We start from the raw sequence: 15,007 nt of genomic DNA, 5'->3' as shown, positions 1-15,007 counted from the left end.
ATCAGAAGTGCAAGGTCACATGCAGCTGCTACACAGTGAGTTCAAGACCAGCCTGGGCTACAGCAGATGGAGCTCCAAATGCATGAATAATAGAGCTCTGGGGTGTGTAAGGAGGGAAGGAGAGTAAACTACACAGACAGGAAAGACAGCCCCTTCCATGACCCCTTCCCACCGCTCTTCTCAGCCCTTCCTTCCCCAGGGAAGAGGCAGGGGGAAAGACAGAAGGGTTGCGAGTGCCAGCCTTGCTGCTGTCAAATTTCTGCTGGGGATTCTGTGGGGGTGGAGGACTTAAGAGATGTTGCTGGAGTCACTCCACAGTGAGGGGCATCACTTTATGCCATCCAAGTGGGTTTTCTGAATGGATAGGAAAACACTTAACCCCTCCCTCCCCCCAACACTCTCTAAGCCTCTTACTTGGGAAGATGCTCAATCCTCTGTTGACTTCTAAGCTAATGATCAGAGCTCTGGCTGTGATGCTGAAGATTTGCCGAGGTGCAAAATTCAAACCGTCAGTTACCTGGAAATTAAAGCCTCCTGACATTGCTCCTTCAAAAGAAGAAGATACACTCTGGTCAGTTTGATTACCCTGCAAACGTCACCTACCTCCACGCTCTCTCCCTCCATGGTCCCCTGCAAGTAAGACATAGCAAGTTTGACAATGTGTTAATTAGCCACTGAGCTCACTGAATCAAATGCTGCTGCATGCCACATACATTTGGATCTACAACAGACAGCCCGGAGGACTGTGGTCGCATAGACTGTATCACCCAGAGATGTCACAGCCTGCTTAGGATGTTCCATGATGTTTGCATACTGATGAAATCATTTCTCAGTGTGTCCCTGACTTTAAGTGATACTGGATTGTATTATTGACAAGAAACAAAGTTAAGACACATCAATAAAGGTTAAAATGCAGATTCCCTTGACCTCTGACATAGTAAAAACAAAGCACAGATGTTACCACTGAGTAATTTTTGAATAAAAAATACTCATCACCTGTATTTTATTATTTTGAAAGCAATCCATATCAGTGAAGTAATATATGTCTATAACTACACAAGTAATTTTTGACATGTTGAGAGAGCTCTATACCGAAAATCAAAACTTAAGGGAAGGGATTATTTAGCATCCTGCAGCTACTACAAACAGTTACACTTTTAGTGACCTATGCAGAAGAAAGTGTGGGAAGAGCGCAGCTCAACCCTGCACAAAGAACTGTGGGCAACTAGGAAATGCCGAGAGAAGGAGAAATAGGCTTTCCCAGGGAAGAGCACACCGACTGGCTGTCCAATGCCAAACAGCCAACCCTGAAAACACACACACACACACACACACACACACACACACACACACACACACACATGTAACAATGAAAAAAGAGGCCATACATTTGAAAGAGCGTTGGGAAGGGTATATGGGAGCTTTGAGAGGGAGGAAAGGGCAAGGGGATAGTATATAATTATATTATACTCTCAAAGGATAAGAGAAATTAACAAACAAACAAATATCCATGTCAAACTAACCATATTCTGAGTGGAAAGAGAAGGGAAGGGAATGACCTGGCCTCACTTTCATTAAGGCTCTGCACAGAGATTGCACTCCCACATTGTCAGACTAGGAATGCTGTAAAGTGGAAAATTGACTTATGTACATCAGTGAAATGGAGATGGACCAGCATCGACCCAGTTCCCCAGGGTGCTTTACCAGTCTGACTCACAAGGCAGCAGGCAAGACCTCTATGCAGGGAGACTGGGGAGCCACATTCCCATCACTCTTTGAAAATGTCCATCTAGTAGTAAATTAAAAGCCTACAAGCCCTTACAGAATGTACTAGGTAGAAATGTGTCTTTGCTGCCCAGGGGGAAATAAGGCAAGGAATGAAGGCTGTATGGTCAGACTGCAACTAGGTATGGGTACTCCCTTAGTAACACAGATCGACACGAGGTAGGTGGATACTTAACATCTTTTAAGTCTTAGCTAAGCAGAGCTTACTAGGAAGCCCCAAAACCTTACCAGAATGTTCACAGGTGGTGGGTTTTTTGTTTTTTTGTTTTTAACCAACATGTTCATAAGTCACCATTAAAGAGCCAGAGACTGGGAAAGAAAAGGGCACTGAGTGTGTCGAACTCCTAACAGGGCTCACAACCAATTGTTTTGCATTTATTTGCTCTCCTGGAAATAGCTTTTCAAAGTTGTATTTAGTGAAACACAGAATTAAAGAGAGAATGCCTTCTATCACTAGGAATTCTGAAAGTACCTTATGAATCCAGAAATAAAATAGGGACAGAACCGGAGGAATTTCATCAAAACGAAAACAAAATGTTACACAGAGTGGGACCTAACACTAAGTAGATCAAAGAAGACCAGGAAGGAAGCGACACATAGGGTGATCTGTAGACTTTCTATGGCAGGGCTCGGAGTTTTCCCAAAGGTACTTTCAGGAGGGCAAGTGACGGAGAGCCCCTGGCTGCCCACATCTTCGCTGTATCAAACGACTTACGTTGTTGTATGGACTGGCGAATTCAATTACTGCAGAGCACTCTGCAAATGTAAGATGCTAAGCGAGATTAATTAAACCTTCCCCCTTTGTTTGGGGCTGGTGATGGACAGATGGACAGCTGGTTTCAGCAACAGAGGCATCTGCAGCTGGGCTCCAGTCCTTTGAGAGTGAGCTTGCCTCAGTGTCCACTTATGAAGGAGAATGAATTAGCCTTCGCCTTATCCTGGCCCCTACCTCCCTTTTCTTCTTCTTCTTCTTCATTTTTTTAGAAGTTGTTTTCTCTTATCTACTAAAAGCAAATATTGACCTGGTAGCTGACAAGTCAATCAACCCAGAGAGCTCAGGGTTGTTTCCATCCATCACTGCAAATGGTAACCCCATCCTCCTCTGACCTGCCATGCCCTTCAGTGGAGAAAGACCCGCTTCAGGGGCAGGCCAAGCTGAGTCTTTCTGAGCTGTAGGTCTCTTCATCTCATAAATGGGGTCATGACTCTGTGTGGCTCAGAGGACTAGGAGCACTTGTGCATCGACATGTTCAGTGTGACGGTGTCTCCTGCGCTGCCTGACAGACGGAAGAGATTTAGGAGAGTGCCGAAATAAATCTATGTGCTGGGTCCCAGGCTCCAGTCTGTGGCCGCCACATGAGAGCGAGCATCCACATGCTAAACTGTGTTCAGATTCTTGGGGGAGTGTTAAGTGCACAGATCATCAGGGCATCATTACCTCTGAATTTAGAGGGTGTCTTAGCTTCCTTGTCTGTATTATATTCTCAAAGAAGACAGTTTAAACTAACTGGGGAAAGAGTGAGATTTAAGCTTTCAGGTTATGCATTCCTGGATCGAGATCCTTTCCTCTCCAGCTGCTGCCTACCCTGGTCCACTGACAAGGACCGACTTATAACAAAGCCACGCCACCCTGGCAGAGTTCCTGGGCCAACTTTCCAGTAAATGTCGTCGGTATTGATTCACTGAATGACTAACAGGAAGCAAAAAGGGCCTCCAACCAACATCAGGATCTCATAAATACAGTGACAGCCATTCATTCATGAATGCAATGCTTGTACAAAAACTGCTTTGTTCACTCATGCATCCTCAGCATCTAGAATGGTACTACCTGACACACAGTTGGTGTTCAAAATTATTTGTTCAAGAAAGTTGTATTTATGAAGCACCTATACTATGTTCTAGTCAACGTTTGGGTGGGGGGTGAGGATATGAGAAAGTCTGCTCTTTCTTAGAACGCTTGCACTGCCATGGGGAAGGGAGATAAAAAGTAGAGATCTAACTCAACCTACACTAGTCTCATAGTCAGGGCAAGAGTGGAGAGTCCCAGAGAGATGCTGCGCCAGTGGGTGGAATAGGCTCTCATGGAAGGTAACTAGCCCTCCTGAGTAATCCTCGAGGGAGGCTCTAGTGATTTTATTAGCTTTTCTAAACATGTTCTTTAGAATCCTCCAGCGCTTGGGAAGTTTCTCCATCCCGTGCTCTTCAGTCAGCAATTCTGAGGTTCGACAGCCACATCACTCGCTGCTCAGAACACAGCTACTTGACCCTGCTCTGCGACTTACCAGAGTGTACGAACACCAGCTGACCCTCATCGATTTGCGCCTGAGTGAAGTTCTGGACGCTTCTGCCGGGAACGGACTTGAGGGCCAGGTGCCCATTGCTGGGAGGAGTGACCCAGTAGACCAAGTCCTGTGGGGAAGAGTCCCCATCTTCTGCACAAAGGTCATCTCTGGTCATCTCAGTGACAGAATTCACCCACACCTTAAAGAGAAGAGAACCGATTCCAGTCCAAGCACATAGTCAGGACCCGGGGCCCCATTGGAAAAGATGAAAAAAAAAAAAAAACAAAAAAAACTAAGCCAGTTCACCGGAATTTTTAAAGAATGGAGGTGCTTTTTTAAATTTTAATTGTATGCATATAGGTGTTTTACCTGCATGTGTATCTATGTGACACATACATGTCCGGTGCCAACAATTTAGATGAAAAGTATTCACTAACGATGTACTCAACGTTAATTACTCAACAGTGCATATGCACTGATGTAAATATCTAACTATAGAGCCAATGGTTACAAAGCACCCTGTGTGCTGAACCAACGCTAAATACACCACACGAATCTCAGCTAATGCAGCATCTGCTTCATTAGGTTGGTTTGAGAACATCTACGCATTGCTTTCAGCAGCTAATGGTCTCACCAGCTTTTAAACAGTCGGGGAGGAGAAACACACATTGCACATTTGTTTTTTCCTTATTCTTCCTGTCTTACAGGAAAACAAGGGCCTGGGTTCTTTGTTCTCGTGCGGTCTGCTGTACTGATGGTTCATATCTGTAACCATAGCCGAGAAACATGGCTGCTTTCCTCTGTTAAAATCTATGTGCATTGCCTAAACATTTCTCTCTGTCTCTTGCTCTCTCTCACTCTCTCCTCACACCCATCTCCTCCACACTGTGTGTGTGTGTTCAGGTGTGTGTGTATGCATATTCATGTGTATGCAGGCACGTGTGTGTGTGTGCATGCATGCATGCATGCATACATACATACATGCGCGCGCGCACACACATACCTATGGAGACCAGAGGAAAACCTCATGCATCTTTCTTCAGGGGCCATGCACTTTGTCTATTTTTTAGCAAAGTCTCTCACTGGGACCTGGGGCTCATGGATTAGCCCAGGCTAACTGTCCAGAGAGCTCCAGGGATCTGCCCATCTTTACTTCTCCAGCACTGAGATTACAAATGCATCACCACGACTGGGACATTTTTATGTGGACACTGGGGATCAAAGCCAGGTCCTCACACACGCATGGTAAACACTTTACTGACTGTACTTAAGCATCTTAACAGTTCACCAAATTTATTGTTCATCTACCATGCGCCACCAAGTATTCTGGACACTTGCACTGTATCAGTGACTGAAACGAAGGAGTCATGTCCTTGTGGAACTTGCACGTCAGCAGAGGGCACAGAAGGACACAGAGAAGAAGCAACAGGCACAGTAGGAAGTGAACAATATAGTGAGTTATAACATCACTACACCATGAAAAAGATAAAACAAAGTAAGGGAATTCTGGGATGTGGAGGAAGGCCAATGGGATGAAAGAGAGGCCGTGCATATATGTGCATATTCAGGCACGGGAGAAGTGGGCGCAGGGCAACACTGGCATTAGCTCAGGAGTAGGAGGAGTGATGAAGAGGCCAATGTGGCAGGAAGAAAAGAAGCAAGATAAAGGAGAAAAGATGTTTCAAGACAGAAGAGATGACCAAATATGCACTGTCAAAATGTCAGCTTGTCCTCAAGGGCAGGGGGAGAATTCAAGCAGAGTCCTGACCTGGTACCTGAAGTATCCAACCAGTCTGGCTTCATGTCATGATGGTCTGTAGAGGCAGGGAAACCCACCAGTGGGTGACTACAAGGACCCCAGAAAGAAGGACAGAAGGAAGGCTTGAAGCACAGCGGGACGGGAAGGGGTCTGGTTCTGGGAGTCTGCTGAAGGTGTGCATGAGAATTACAGGGGGAGAAAAGTGGGGGGCTGATGGCATGTTTGGGGCCTTGCCAGTGAGAAGGGGACATTCCCACATTGAAAGGTGGACAGCTTCATGGGGGGGGGGGTGGACTGCAGAGATCAGGAGTTCACTGTTGAGTCTAGAATGATTTGGACACTGAGTCTCATCAGATGGAACCAGAATGCCAGAGTTTCTAGACCTGGGAGTCACATGATGGGGTGATTTGAATAAGAATGGCCCCCATAACTTCACATATTTGAATGCTTAATTACAGGGAGTGGAACCCCTTGATAGGATTAGGAGGACTAGGAGGTGTGGCCTTGTTGGAGGAAGTGTGTCACTGGGGGTGGGCTTTGAGGTTTTAAAAGCCCGAGCCAGGCCCAATTGCTTTCTCTGCCTCCAACTTACAGATCAGATGTAAGCCCACAGCCACTGTTCCAACACCACGCCTGCCTATCTGCTGCCATGCTCCCAGCCATGAAGGCCATGGGCTCACCCTCCGAAACTGTAAGCAAGCTCCCAGTTAAATGTTTTCTTTTGTAAGTTTCCTTGGTCATGGTGTCTCTTCACAGCAATAGAAAAGAAACTAAGACAGTTACTGACTTGAAGATCAACTCATGTCAGTAACAACAGCACTGCTCAAAATTCAAATGCTTGTGTTAAAACTATTTGTGTTCAAAAACACTGGGTTTTGTGTTTGTCCAGTGACAGTCAGGGTTCAAGTCCCTGTCTTGGTACTTACTAGCAATGTAACCTTTCCACATCTCTTAATTTCTCTGGGTCCTAATTTCTTCATCAGTAACAAGGAATGACGGGGTGATTATGTATGCTGGGTGATTTGATTTATGTATTTAGCACAACTTTACCTGACACAGCAAGTCTTCAATAAATACTAGCTTTGTGTTACCCATTTTCTTCAAACATGATTTGGTTGTGGTGCTCAGTGACAAATCCAGGTTCTTTTATGTGCCAAACAAGTGTCCCATCACTGAAGATACACACTCAGCCCAAACACTAGATTCATTTTTATGTATGCATGCCTGTGTCTATACACACATATATGTGTGCAGGTACCCTACCCGGCCAGCAGAGGGACTCTTATCTACTGAACCTAGAGTTACAGGTCATTTTGAGCTGTGCCATGTGGATGGATGCTGAGAACCAAACCCCAGGCTGGAAGAGCAGCAAGTGCTCCCAACCAGCAAGTCATCGTGTGGGACACTCTTCAACAGCACTCAAGAGTGCCCCTGCTGTGGTGACAGCACCAAGGTTATTTCCTAACCACACACTTCCTAGTCTGCTTAATGCCACAGCATCCATGATGGGATGAGGAGTTCACCTGTTAAAAACTGCGATTACTGATGGGTTCTCTCTCACCGTTTGGAACACACTCGCTGGATACTTTCTGCCCCAAGCTCTAAGGACATCAATTTTTTAATGTCTACTAAAACCACAAAATTAATGGAGTGTTCAAATGACAAGATGTTGGCCTTCATTTAACTTGTGGAAAGGCTGCAGTTTCTATAAAATATGTAAGTCAGCGTGTTTAATGAAAAATACCTTGCCCAGTCATTCCTGTTTCAGGATTTACATTTTAAAATCATTCCATGTGGCTTATTTTTATTTCTTCAGGAATGAAAACTTATTTGGGAATGTGCTACCATTTCTCTTCCTATGACTTGTAGACACTCGTTTTTCCAATCAAAGCACAGATGACCCGCCAGAGCACATTTTCCACCATAGTCCCTCTACAGCTACACGGTGCTTTTTCCCCCTCTCACGTCTGGAATATACCATCTTCCAAAACAAATGGAAAACCTGTCCCTTAAAACAAACACTCCCTCAGGTCTTCATTTCTACTCATATCCAATGTAGGTCCATCAGCAGTCCCATTGCTTCCAGGGCAGCTTGGTTCAGTGCCCAGCTTTGGGCCACAGTAACTTCAGATAGGTTGGGGGAGGACAATGATGACCTTGGACTTGAATTCAGATCTGAAAGTGATCCAAAGTTCAAAAAATAACTGCCTGAAAGACAGAAACAATCAACCCTGGAGCATGTCATCCAAATTCACCTTAGCGTGTAAGAGGAAGTGTGGTTGACCTATGGGCAAACCTATTGGTTCTAGTTACAACCCAATGCCATCCAAGTTGTGATACCAACATTCAAAGACCCCGACCTTTGTTTCGGATCTCAGGGGAGTTGTGGAAAATGTTCTGAACTTGATGCCCTTCTGTGTGGCGCTCCAGGATGGCAAGTGACTCTTAGCCCTTCCTTCTTCCACTGTACCTGGTTGTGAAGCTCCTTTCAGTGACAAAGACTGGCCAAAAACAAACAAGCCGGGCCAGGTGGAGCTCAGAGGAAGAATTCTTGGCTAGCACACACCGGGCCCTGCGTTCAATCCCTAGCACCGTCCAAAGCCAAGCCAAGCCAAACAGAAAATTAACTAAATGGTTCTATTTTTAGGGTAAAAACAAGGCAAATCACTATAGTATTATATTACAGTGCTATAGAAACTTGGAAAATGAAGAAATGAAGCCCCCTTGTGGACAGAATTTTATGTGGCCTGTATTTAAAAAAAAAAATCACTGGTTATGCTTAGACACAAAAAACACTTTTAGGGACGGACTTCCGAGTCACTTGGGATGGCCTGACTCTGAGTCTGGGTTGTCAAAACACAAATGATCCCACACACCACCAAACGGCCTTACCGACAGAACCGAAAGGCTGGTGGTTTCGGGATGTGTCTTGTTACTGCAGAAGAAACGCATTCCTTGAAGTGCTGAGTTAGAGAAGGTCATGGTTGGACTTGGGCTCTGAACTCCCATCCGGAGTCTAGGATGCCATGGGGACTCTAGTCTCCCAACCCTCACGGCCTTCTCCAAAGCAGACTCCGGGTGAACATTCTTGCTATCACAGGCCCTGACAAGAGTAAGAAGCATAAGGCCATGTCAGATCACCTGAAGGAGGTCAGAAATGACATAAAATCTGGGCCAGGGAGATGGCCCAGCAGGTAAAGGCACCTGCTGCCAATTCTGAGGCCCCGAGTGTGATCCCTGGGACCTACACTGGAGAAGAAAAGAATCAACTCCCTGCAGGTTGTCCTCTGACCTCCACACTTGTGTTTGGTGCCCATGCGTGCCCCCTTCCATGCCCCAAAATAACAAATATGATTTAAGAAAGAAAAAAAGTGAAAGAAAGAAATGTGAATCTGAAGGCCTTGTGGGAGTCACATTTTGCCTCTGTCCCAGATTCTGTCTCTGTCTAACTTCGTTGTTTGGACAAGTCATATCCATCTACTGCCCACACCCCACCCCTACTCCCTGCAGCCCAGGCCCACGCACACATTATAGGAGTAACCTCCTCCTAACCCACTCCCCAGCCCATCACCTCCTGCAGCTCAGGCCCGTGCACACATTATAGGAGTAACCTCCTCCTAACCCACTCCCCAGCCCATCACTTCAACTCTCACATTTAATTCCATGTTCCTGGGAAGCTGTGAGCTTTTCCTACTTCCTCCCGGTCCTTGGGGTCCTTCACTGTAACTGTGAAGGAAGAGAAGGAAGAGGCAATAGTGCTTGGCCATCATGATCTCAAGCTCTTAACCTAAGTCTCTCTCTCTCTCTCTCTCTCTCTCTCTCTCTCTCTCTCTCTCTCTCTCTCTCTCTCTTTCTCTCTCTCTCTCTCTCTCTCTTTCTCTCTCAGTCTTAGCCAAGAGTTCTTGACCTGTGCTACAGATTCCTCATCTTCAAATAACAATGATATCGCATAGGGTTGTTGAAGACTTACATGAGGTGCTGAGCCCAACACCAGGCATAGAATAAATACTTCAGAAGTATTAGCTACCGCTGTGACTGGGAAGTGGCCGTTCTCTTCACCAATGAACTGCTCTGAGATACAGAGAAGAAACGTCACTGTCAGACGTAAGCCCCTAAATTTGGGAAGAACTAGTCACATATTTGCTCCTGGACAATGTACTCTTGTAGCCGTTATTTTAATTTAGTGCATATGCTCTCCATATTCACTTCCCATACTGTTGACAGGCCCGACAATTCTTTAGTATTATTGGCAATGGATTCATGGAACTCACTGCAATATGACCAAGACACTTAGCCTTTCCATGCTAATTTGCCATTGTGACTAGACAGTCTAGTGGGAAAGACAGAAATATTTTGAAAACAAAAATAATTGGGGGCAGAAAATAATAGCAAATCTTAGATTCTATGAACTGCCTAGGCAGGCTTTCTATGTTCATAAGGCAAATCCTGGCTGCTTATTGGCTCCTTTTCTAGTTGAAATTAGATTGAGAGTGATAGTATGTATTAATATTGTGCTGTAAAACTTCAATGCACAAAAATACATTGTTCTAAAACTTCAGGCAATTTTATTCACCGTGTGTGTGTGTGTGTGTGTGTGTGTGTGTGTGTGTGTGTGTGTGTGTGTGACACCTCAACTCTACCCCTTTTACTTGGGATATTTAAATTCTTGTCATTTGTTATCTTGACTCCTTTGTGACCCTGGCTTTGGATGACCACAGCAGTCCATAAAGTGAGCTGTCAGGATTTGAACGAAGATACCAACTGTTCACCATCCCATCCTGCTTTCTAGCTAGGAAGGGCAAATCTGTGTGGAGGGGCAATGAGCAGGTGGGGTGAACTTGGCTGGCAGAGCTGGAATGATGAACAGTCATAAGGAATCTTCAAAGCTGAGGACAGCAAGCAGGCTTCCCTGCCTGGAAGACAGAGGACTCTTAATGTAGTAAACTCGGGCAGCATTTGGAGAGTAGGCTGTGGGTGATTAGAGGTGGTAGCAACTTTGTCATAACCCTATGGTATCAGTTTCTAGGAGTTCAGGATTCATGATTTCAACAGATAAACCCCTAGAACTTGACTCAACTCATAAAAGGCCAAGTTTCCGGACTCGATGATGGCTCAGTCATAAAGTGCATGTCACACAGGCATGGGGACCTGGACAATCCTCAACGCTCACATAAAAAGTCATGTCTGTCTGGCATGTGCCTTTAATCCCAGCACTGGAGGTGAAGATTGGGGACTCCCTAGTGCCTACAGGCCCGTCAGGCCAGCCCAACTGTGAGCTTCAGTCCAGTGAAAGACTGTCTCAAAAAACAATGAGGTGGGAACTTTGTTGAAGAAGATACCCAATGTCAACCTATATTCTCCATATACATGTGCATATCCACTAAATGCACATATACATATATACATACACAGAGGTCATGTTTTCCCAGAAACAGAAAGAGGGACGGAGGGGCATTGTTCATCCATATCAACACATCTGGCTTTGATAGTTCCATAGCTTGCAATGCCTTTCAATTATCCAAAGTAGTCAATACATTTCACACACCCTGTGTGTGTGTGTGTATGTGTGTATGTGTGTGTGTGTGTGTGTGTGTGTGTGTGTGTGTGTGTGTGTGAGAGAGAGAGAGAGAGAGAGAGAGAGAGAGAGAGAGAGAGAGAGAGAGAGAGAGAGAAACACAAGGTATTTTGGTACTGAAGATTCCATTCCATTTAACATATTTTTTTAAAATACTGATTTGGAACCATAGAACCTGTAACTTCCAGATCATTCCCACAATGGGTGGCAGGTGTGGACTCTGAGCTCAGACTACCCAGGCTCAAATCCCACTTTTACTAATTGTATGGTGTTTGTCAAGTGACTTAACCTTTCACTGCCTCAAATAGTTATTGTAGCCCTCCTTTAATTTCAAGAATTATTGAAAGCATTAAATGAGAAGTTATAAATCAGTGATACGTTTATAGCTGAACCTGACTCACGAAGGGCGGAGGGGCTTGCAAATGTTGGCTGCTTCCCAGTCTTTTCTCTGGAAACCAAAAGAAAAAAAAAACTGCATCATACTGGGGGGGGGGGGCGCGTTTCTTATGCTCAGAAATCAACTCTCAACATGGCGCTGATATTTATCCTTCTCTTTTTCCCACGCGTTCTTCCCACCACTCCAAGTTCTTCATGGCAGGCTTACTTCAGACTGCTCACCTTTGTTCTGGAATACTCCTTGACTAAGAAGGCTCCTCCCTCTACTATGCATACAAACGAATCCTCTCACAACCCCAGCCCTACGTCCAGAAGAGTTCATAGGAGTGAACGGCAGACTCATCTCCTTAGAGAGGTCCACTTGTGGCCTGGCCCTTGGCTGGTACCTGAGACTGTTAGCCAGTTTTCTACACTGACTTAAACGTCCCCCAAATGGTAACAGGGGTTCACGCTGTCTAAACCATTGTGGGAGGCTCCTCCTTTTCTCCTGGGGGCCTGGGATTTGTTCTTATCAGGCAGAAGGCGCCTGCCTACCTGACCAGTCCCAGAAAATATTTTGGCAACTAATGAGCTTCGTGGTAGAAGTCACTTTGCATATGTTGTCACACCTCGCTGGGCCAATCGACTGTGCCCCGAGTGACTTCACTGGAAAAGCACTCCGAGACCTGACCTAGTTTCCTCTGGACTCCACCCCGTGTTCAGCTTCCCTTTGCTGATTTTGCTTCAGTCTGTTTCCCTGAAATAAATCTTAGCCACCGCATGCCAAGTCCTGGACATGTCTGCCAATCCCACCTAGGGGATGCCTTGGTTCCCCTAACATGCATGCCCCCTTAGAAAGGTCTTGTCCTTGGAGAGATCTTCCCTCTCTGCAAAGTCAGTGCTCAACGATCAGAATCATCCTGAATGGTGGAGAGAGCATCTGAGAGACTGGGCTCCAAGGTCACGCCTTCCTTTATGACTACACTATGCTTTGACGTTCCCAGCAGTTCCTTTGGGAGGACTGTGAAAACACCACCAGTTAAAGCAGGGACCAGGACTCAGTGAACTTTCAATAAACGTACGCTTTTATAGCAGCGTTTAATTGATAGCTACAGTTTCTTTCAGTAACTAACAGGTCACTTCTCAGACGACTCTGCAAGCAACCTCTGTAGGAACTGCTACAGAAGAGCCTGTGTGGGGGAGAGGGGCAAACGTAACCCAAAACAGGAGGTTTAGACGCTGGGCAGCCAGTACATAGCATTCGAAGAGAACCGGGTAAAGACTGCAGAGAAAACTCAAACTAGTTCCAAAGGCGTAAGTACTGTCCTCGGGAAATGCAGAGGCAGAATAACTCACCACGCTGTAAGATAACTGAAGCGCTAAAAAGCCTATTCCTAGGTCCCATTGCCTTGAACAAATAATAACAAATACTGAAACTCCAGCCGTTTTCAACAATGTGAGACCTGCTACCTAGACTGGCCTACACGGTGGATTAATGGGTCCTGGAATACTTCATAAACTGAGGTCAAGATTTACTGCTTCCAACTTCACTTTCATCCCTTTCTTCCCGTCCTCTCGGCCATCTGTCTGGCCACCACTGTCAACAAAGGTCCTTTGCTGCTGCGTCAGTGGTCACCCATAAATGGTGATGTGCCAATGCCATTCCGTGGCATGGTGGGCGAGACACTTCCTAATTTGAAAATAAGAGAAAGGACTTGGCTGGCATGAGCAAAGCCCTGGGAACTCCAACACCAATTAGACACCAAACAACAATACCCCTTAAGTTAAAGATAGTTGATGTTTGAAATCCCCCCTTCAAAAAGCACCCCGAAGAAAGCATGTGGAGATTGTTAGAGGGTTAAGTCAGTAGAACTACCAGCCAGCCCCTAGTCAGGGCCCTCATGCCCCCAAGTTTTAGCTTCCTAACTGAAAAAGGGAGACAGTTTGATACTATTTTTTAAACGATAAAATGTATCAAGAACGGGGCTGGAGAGATGGCTCAGCGGTTAAGAGCACTGACTGCTCTTCCAGAGGTCCTGAATTCAATTCCCAGCAACCACATGGTGGCTCACAACCATCTGTAATGAGATCTGGTGCCCTCTTCTGGCCTGTAGTCATATATGCTGTATACATAATAAATAAATAAATCTTTAAAAAAAAATGTATCAAGAACATACATAGTAATACATACCCAAGCATGTATTATATATACACATCCAAAGTAGTATACATACACAACTAGTATGTATACTGCTGAATATACAATCCATAATATATACATTTTTGTTTTTATTTGACATTTACAAACTGAATGTGGATTTAAATTACGTAAATTTGTAAGATACAGTGTGTGTAATGATCAAGTCAGAATAACTGATATTTCCATGTCCCTAAACATTTATCATATTTATCATTTTGTTGGTAACCTTCAAACTCCTCTCTTCTAGTTCTTTATATGAATGTTTGTTGTATAGATCAGTTGATCTATGTGAGTTGTTTACTGACTAACACTGTCAAAACTCATGATAAACTAATGGAGCCTTCAAGACCCACAGTTAAACTCAACCCCATGGACAATCAGAGACTGTTACCCGGGTTTTCCTGTTCTTCAGCTGTGAATATAATGAGTTCCAGAAACGGAGGGAGGACCAGTGAAGCACTCCAAGGTTCCCATGGGAAAGAATGAAAGGCAGTGTGAAGGGACAGGAAGAAAAAGTATTTCAACAGTGGAAACTAACTGTATTTGGTTAAACATTCTGTCTTGGAAGGGGTTAAAACGGCTCTCATGGGACCCCGAGTTAGTTCTCAAGAGAGTATGTGGTTATAAAAGAACCAAAACCCCTCCCTGTTCTTAGGTCTCCGCTTTGTCATGGGACGTCTTCTTCCAGGAGCGCCTGCCATCTCGGTGCCTTTGACGCGAGGCCTTCACTGGCATTAGCTCTTAGGGTCTCCAGGATCCAAAACTGTGAGCTACACTAACCTATTTTTCCTCCAAATCACCCCAATTATTTCATGATAGCAACGGGAACAGCCCATCCACAGGCCTGTGAATGAGAAGAGTAGGTTTGTTTTTGAAGGGGTAAAATCTGGCCTCCATGGTATTCAAAGCTAGCGTTCCCTGCTTAGACCAATTACAGAGGTCCATGTCTAAAGAACACCCTTTTTAACTTCTGTACTGTTTTATTAACTCTTTGAGAATATCATGCAATGTATTTTGAGGATATTTACCAC

At 45.0% G+C, this 15,007-nt stretch overlaps 1 protein-coding gene across 2 annotated transcripts in view; it reads right to left on the bottom strand.

Annotated features, from left to right (window-relative positions):
* LOC128113541 (chondroitin sulfate proteoglycan 4-like) overlaps positions 1-15,007 on the bottom strand; it is an 83,328-nt gene that overhangs the window by 31,667 nt on the left and 36,654 nt on the right. Inside the window, exons 6-7 of one of the 2 annotated variants that reach the window (XM_052743301.1) lie at positions 4,068-4,266; positions 415-546 (exon numbers count right to left, since the gene is read on the bottom strand). In XM_052743301.1, coding sequence (XP_052599261.1) covers positions 415-546; positions 4,068-4,266 — 331 coding nt within the window. The remainder of the gene's footprint in view (positions 1-414; positions 547-4,067; positions 4,267-15,007) is intronic. The other variant, XM_052743302.1, reaches the window with a different exon arrangement.

The sequence above is a fragment of the Peromyscus californicus genome, unplaced genomic scaffold (assembly GCF_007827085.1).
Source record: "Peromyscus californicus insignis strain IS unplaced genomic scaffold, ASM782708v3 Scaffold_18__1_contigs__length_77618521, whole genome shotgun sequence".
Classification (NCBI taxonomy): domain Eukaryota; kingdom Metazoa; phylum Chordata; class Mammalia; order Rodentia; family Cricetidae; genus Peromyscus; species Peromyscus californicus.
Note: the sequence above shows the minus strand (reverse complement) of the source record. Positions and strands in the feature narration are given on the sequence as shown.